This window comes from Myotis brandtii, unplaced genomic scaffold, assembly GCF_000412655.1.
Source record: "Myotis brandtii unplaced genomic scaffold, ASM41265v1 scaffold509, whole genome shotgun sequence".
Taxonomy (NCBI): domain Eukaryota; kingdom Metazoa; phylum Chordata; class Mammalia; order Chiroptera; family Vespertilionidae; genus Myotis; species Myotis brandtii.
In genome coordinates, this window is record NW_005369409.1 from 595,094 (window position 1) to 600,725 (window position 5,632).

At 33.4% G+C, this 5,632-nt stretch overlaps 1 protein-coding gene across 7 annotated transcripts in view; it reads left to right on the forward strand.

Moving 5' to 3' along the window:
* ATRX (alpha thalassemia/mental retardation syndrome X-linked) overlaps positions 1-5,632 on the forward strand; it is a 304,287-nt gene that overhangs the window by 168,278 nt on the left and 130,377 nt on the right. For all 7 annotated transcript variants that reach the window (XM_005877140.2, XM_005877143.2, XM_014548452.1 and 4 more), the window contains 2 exons: positions 1,784-1,921; positions 4,297-4,472. In XM_005877140.2, coding sequence (XP_005877202.1) covers positions 1,784-1,921; positions 4,297-4,472 — 314 coding nt within the window. The remainder of the gene's footprint in view (positions 1-1,783; positions 1,922-4,296; positions 4,473-5,632) is intronic.

A 5,632-nucleotide genomic window follows, 5' to 3' on the forward strand; every position in this document is an offset into this window, starting at 1 on the left:
ATTTGCATAAGGATATGCTGATTAGCCAATGGGAAGGGTAGCGGTCGTACGCTAATTACCATGTTTCTCTTTTATTAGTGTAGATAACAAGGGCTCTCTCCATACTCTGAAAACAGTCCTTAAGTTTCTATCCCAGCATTATGTCAGAAGAATTACTGCATATTTTTTCTCTTTTAAAGGGTTGTCACTATGGGAGGTTAACATTTGCAATACTGTTGATTCTTATGACAGTAATCCTCATGACCTAAGATCCAAATATTCGACTCTTTTTTGCCACTTGGAGAAGCATCAAGTTGTACTATCCACAAAACATTTGTATATATAATTGTTCCATTCAATCTTCATCTTGTCATATTTCACTACTTTAACACACTATTGAGGCTTTAGATATTTGTTGAGAAAATCTAATTTTCACTCCAAAATATAATAGTATTCTTTAGAATTCATGGCTTGTCCTCCTTTTTATTTACTTTGATTTTTTTCAGCTTTATTTATGTATAACTGACAAATTAAATTGAAAGATACTTAAAAGTGCACAACATGATGATTTGATGTACATTGTGAAAGGATTCCCCCTTTTACTTATACATCTACCACATCACATATTTACTTTTTTGTAAAAACATTCAAATTCTGAGCAAATTATAGTTATACAATACAGTTATTACCATATTATACATTTAGATCCACAACTATAGTCGCCATGTTATACATTTAGATTCTCAGAGCTTATTCTTCTTACTCATCTTATAACTGAAAGTTAGTACCCATTTGCCTCTATTTTATTTTATTTTATTATTTTTTTCTATTGCTTTTCAAAGGGACAGTAGAAGGGAGATGGGGGGGGCGAGAAAAAGAGACTTTGATGTGAGAGAGACACATCTATTGGTTGACTCCTACACATGCTGGGGAGTGAGCCTGGCTTCTGGCTGAGCAATGGAGGTGCACTGGCCACCCGGGGCCAGCTCCTGCGCTGTGCATCTGCCCCCTGGTGATCAGTGCATGTCATAGCTACTGGTCGTTCTGCCATTTGGTCGATTTGCATATTAGCCTTTTATTATACAGGATTACTATAGTGAAAGTTAATGAACAAGCAAATTTGTATTTGGGTACTTTAGAAAAAATACATATGTTATTTTAGTAAAGTAAGTGTATATATTTCTTTCAAAATAGTCACTAAGCTGTGTGATCTTTTATAGCTTAGAAAGCATTCTCCCCACCCCTCATAACAATGTAAAAATCAGTTTAGCTGTTTTTATCAGTTAAATTTTCCTCCCAGCAATGAGTGTTATATGGCATAAGTTAAATGGGAAATACTTCATGGCCCATTGTGATTTATATATTATTTCTTAAAATGTAATTTTTGAAATTTTGTCTATATATATAAATTTTTCTTAGTCTCTGGTAATCTTTTTATCTTGCTACACTAGTTCTGAAATTCCTATTTAGATACTGTTTTTCACTTGTAAAAAAGATTTGTTTTTTCAAATACTTCAAATCTATTGGTGGGATCTTTTCACCCTTGTGATTATTTTTATTGTTGCCTATTTTTGAGTAACATTATAGTAGTACTTTAATACTCTGCTATTAAGATATAATTAACACTAGTTTATGCCACATGAACCCAATCCAACAGCAGATAAAATATAACTATTCTTGTAAGAATGATGTTTATCTTTCTACATGAGCAGGTCTGTAAAAGAATTAACTTTATTTACTTAAATTGATTACACTTTATTTGTTATATATTAATTAAATATTGTTTTTCTTTACATTTTTGTAGGCCCTGACTTTGTTGTTTGTGATGAAGGCCATATTCTAAAAAATGAAGCATCTGCTGTTTCAAAAGCTATGAATTCTATACGATCAAGGAGGAGGATTATTTTAACAGGAACACCACTTCAAAATAATCTAATTGAGTGTGAGTGTGAGGATTATTTTAACAGGAACACCACTTCTAATCATCTATAGAGTATTAGCTTTTCCTCTTTGCCATTCACCTTCTGTTTTTCTAGTATATTCTCTGACCATGAACTATATAGGTCCATCTTAGTCTACTGTGAGAGAATACCTTACATTTCAAATGTAATGCTTTATAAATATGACTGGTAAACCACAGTTAAGTGTTATGCCATTGTGAACCTTCAACTATAAATAGAGAATTTGAAATATATAAACAGTATCAGAAGTTTTAATTATTTCTTTAAAACAAGCATGTCAAACTCAAATGCTAACATGGGCCAAACAAGGTTTAAGTTTATGTGAGCTGCAAAAACACAAAAGCTTCAATTGTCATAGAAATGTAGGTTTATTTCAATAGAGACATGCTGATTACAAAGGGCTGAAATAAATGAGTAATCATTGACATAAAATAATAGAACATTTTAATAAAAATTAACATTTTTTCTTGAACATTAACTTACCAGACACTGAATAACTGCACAAATTAATAGGTGTAACGCAAATAAACCTATTTTTCTTGTTCTTCGAAAGCGAAATATTTCCTATTGCACACACCAAACAAGTCAGTCCAAGACTAATAACGTGGCAATTGGATCCTAATATATTTGCTGCTAGCATTAGTGGAGAGAAATGGTGTGCCTTTGCATAAGGTGCATAAGGGAAATGAATGCAACACGATTATAGTAATCAGTCATTAACGAATGTTGTAGTTCGTTATTAATAATTATGTATAACAGGATATTGTAAAAATTAAGTTACAAAATTTTTATTAAAACATTTTTTACATACTGTTATATTGGCTGGGCTGCTAAAATATTCATTGTGGGCTGTATGCGGCCTGTGGGTCGAGAGTTTGACATGCTTGCTTTAAAAGCAGAGATGCATTTGTGACTATTCAGGAGATACTGTAACAAAATATATCCAGTTTTGGGTGAGGTCCTGATATGAAATTGAAAAGAAATACGAGGTATGAAAATTTTAGGAAGGTGAAGATGGGCAAGGAGAGCTGTGTTGAATTCATGTCAGCATAGAGTTTGTGGTGGGGGAGGATAGATGATGTGAATACAGGGAAATGACTTGTGAATGTTCCTCATTTTAATTTTTGTAGCGACGCTGAAAAGGGAACACGAGTTTGTTATTTAGCAAGTAACAAATTGAAATTTTTTATTATAATCCACTATAGTAGCATTTTGTTATTTTTATGTTGTTTTCATTCATTTAGTGTATTTACTAGAGGCCCGATGCACGAAATTTGTGCCAGGAGCTCGACCCTCGCAGCCCTGGCTTCGTCCGGAAGGTTGTCCCACTATCCGATCTAATTAGCATATTATGCTTTTATTATTATAGATAGTAATTTAACTGTTTTTTATTATTTTTAATACATGTTATTATTTCAATTTATTTTTATGTGTTCTAGTTTCCTTCTTTTCTCTTACCATACTAATACAAACGCTGTTTCTCATTGTGGTCCGATTTGTTTGGGGTAACTGATAATTCTGTTAAAGACTTCTAGAACTAAAGCAGTAATATAAAATTTGATATAGTTGCTTATTATCTGATTTTATTATTTTGATTCAGTATCTATGTTTTTTTAAAATATATTTTTATTGATTTCAGAGAGAGAGAGAGAGAGAAACATCAATGATGAGAGAGAATCATTGATCGGCTTCCTCCTATATGCCCCACACTGGAGATTGAGTTAGCAACCCAGGCATGCATCCTGACTGGATATTGAACTGTGACCTCCTGGTTCATAGATCGATGCTCAATCACTGAGCCATGCTGGCCGGTCTCTATGTGTTGTTATTTTTTCCTAATGTACTCTTGTTGATCATAAAATCTTGGTTAAAATTAATAGAATACTTGTTTTATACTCACATATAAAGAGTACTGAGTTATAATAAAAGAGACAGTGTAATGGAGGGTGGGGGAGAGAGAAAGCGAGAGAGAGACATTGATGTGAGAGAGACACATTAATTGGTTGCCTCCTGACCTATCCCAAACAGGGTTGGGGATCAAACCTGCAACCCAGGTACTTGCCCTTGACTGGAAATCGAACCTACAACCCTTTGGTGCATGAACCAATGCTCTAACAATTGAGTAACACTGTCCAGGGCTGGTTTTTATTTGAATTTCTCGTCTGGCTTAGGAAATCTAGTTCTATATCAGACTTATAACCAATGTTTAATCTATCTTCAGTTTGGTTTTCTTTCTTTGTAGATTAATTCTAATGCTTCCATGGCATACATATTTTGATATAAGCATCTTATTTGAAAATTTTTCTGAGACCTTTTTTCATTATTGTTGTTAATAAACTAATGTCTTCTCTTTTAGATCATTGCATGGTTAACTTTATCAAGGAAAATTTGCTTGGCTCCATTAAGGAGTTCAGAAATCGATTTATAAATCCAATCCAAAATGGTCAGTGTGCAGATTCTACCATGGTAGATGTCAGAGTGATGAAAAAACGTGCTCACATTCTCTATGAGATGTTAGCTGGATGTGTACAGGTACAAATACATTCCATAGTAATAAAATTTTATTACTTCATTATATTGCAATCCCAAAATGTTTTCTGAATTTAAATTTTATTTTCTGTTTCCCCCCTTTTTCAGTCTATAGTTTACAGTTAAACCTCCTTGCATTGTCTTTAAAAGTGTATGCAACATTGACTTTTTTAAAAGTTCCATTATTGATTTGCCTAGTGTACATCTTCATATTTGAATATGTAAATGTTTAGATCCCTTATCCTTAAGATAGGGACTATGTAAAAAGAACACAGCTATTATGATTAAGAAATTTCTGTGCTCATTCTAAATCTATAATATTCTAAACATCATTTATTTGAAATGGTTGTAGTAAAGGCATTTATGATTTACAAGAAATGCCATTTTAAATGTAATTCTGAAGGAACAGTTTTATTATTGTCAAGTACAAAAACCTGAAGGTCTAGTATTGTTGTTTATATATACATTTTCAATGAACCTATATTAATAAGTAGATAACTCTATAGAGACTGAGCCAGCAGTTAATAGATTTCAACATCTGCACTTTTTCTTTTAATACTAGATACTAATGGTAGCCACAAAGATGTAACAAATGAGACAGGCCATCTTTATGCCTGAGTATACTTATATGATGGTATGCTACCATCATATAAGGCAAAGTCATCCTGTTCTTGTTGGCCACAGGTACTAGCAAGTACTCTGTTTCTGTGTTGCTGCTACCTAGACAGTGTTTTTTTTTTGGGGGGGGGGGGGATTAGGTAGTCATGTGTATCTTGCATATTAGTGTTCTTTCTTTCCTATTCCAATAATTGGTTTCAAGAATGCTTATACGTGGCTTGATTTCTCAATTGGGCAAAGATTGCCCCTTGAGTTATGCATTATTCTCTGGCATTTTGCACATCTTACGCAAAGCACAATTCAGAGTTCATCAGACTTTGATTCATCAATTTTACTGTATGATTAAAGCAAGTCTTTTTGCTAGCACTACCTATTACATCCCCTACTCTCCTTTTTTCTCTTCTCTTATATATATACTAGAGGCCCAATGCACACAATTTGTGCAAGGGGCTCGGCCCTCGCAGCCCCAGCTTCATCCGGAAGGTTATTTGGAAGGTTGAGCTGTTCAGCCGTCTGGTCTAATTAGCATATTATGCTTTTATTAT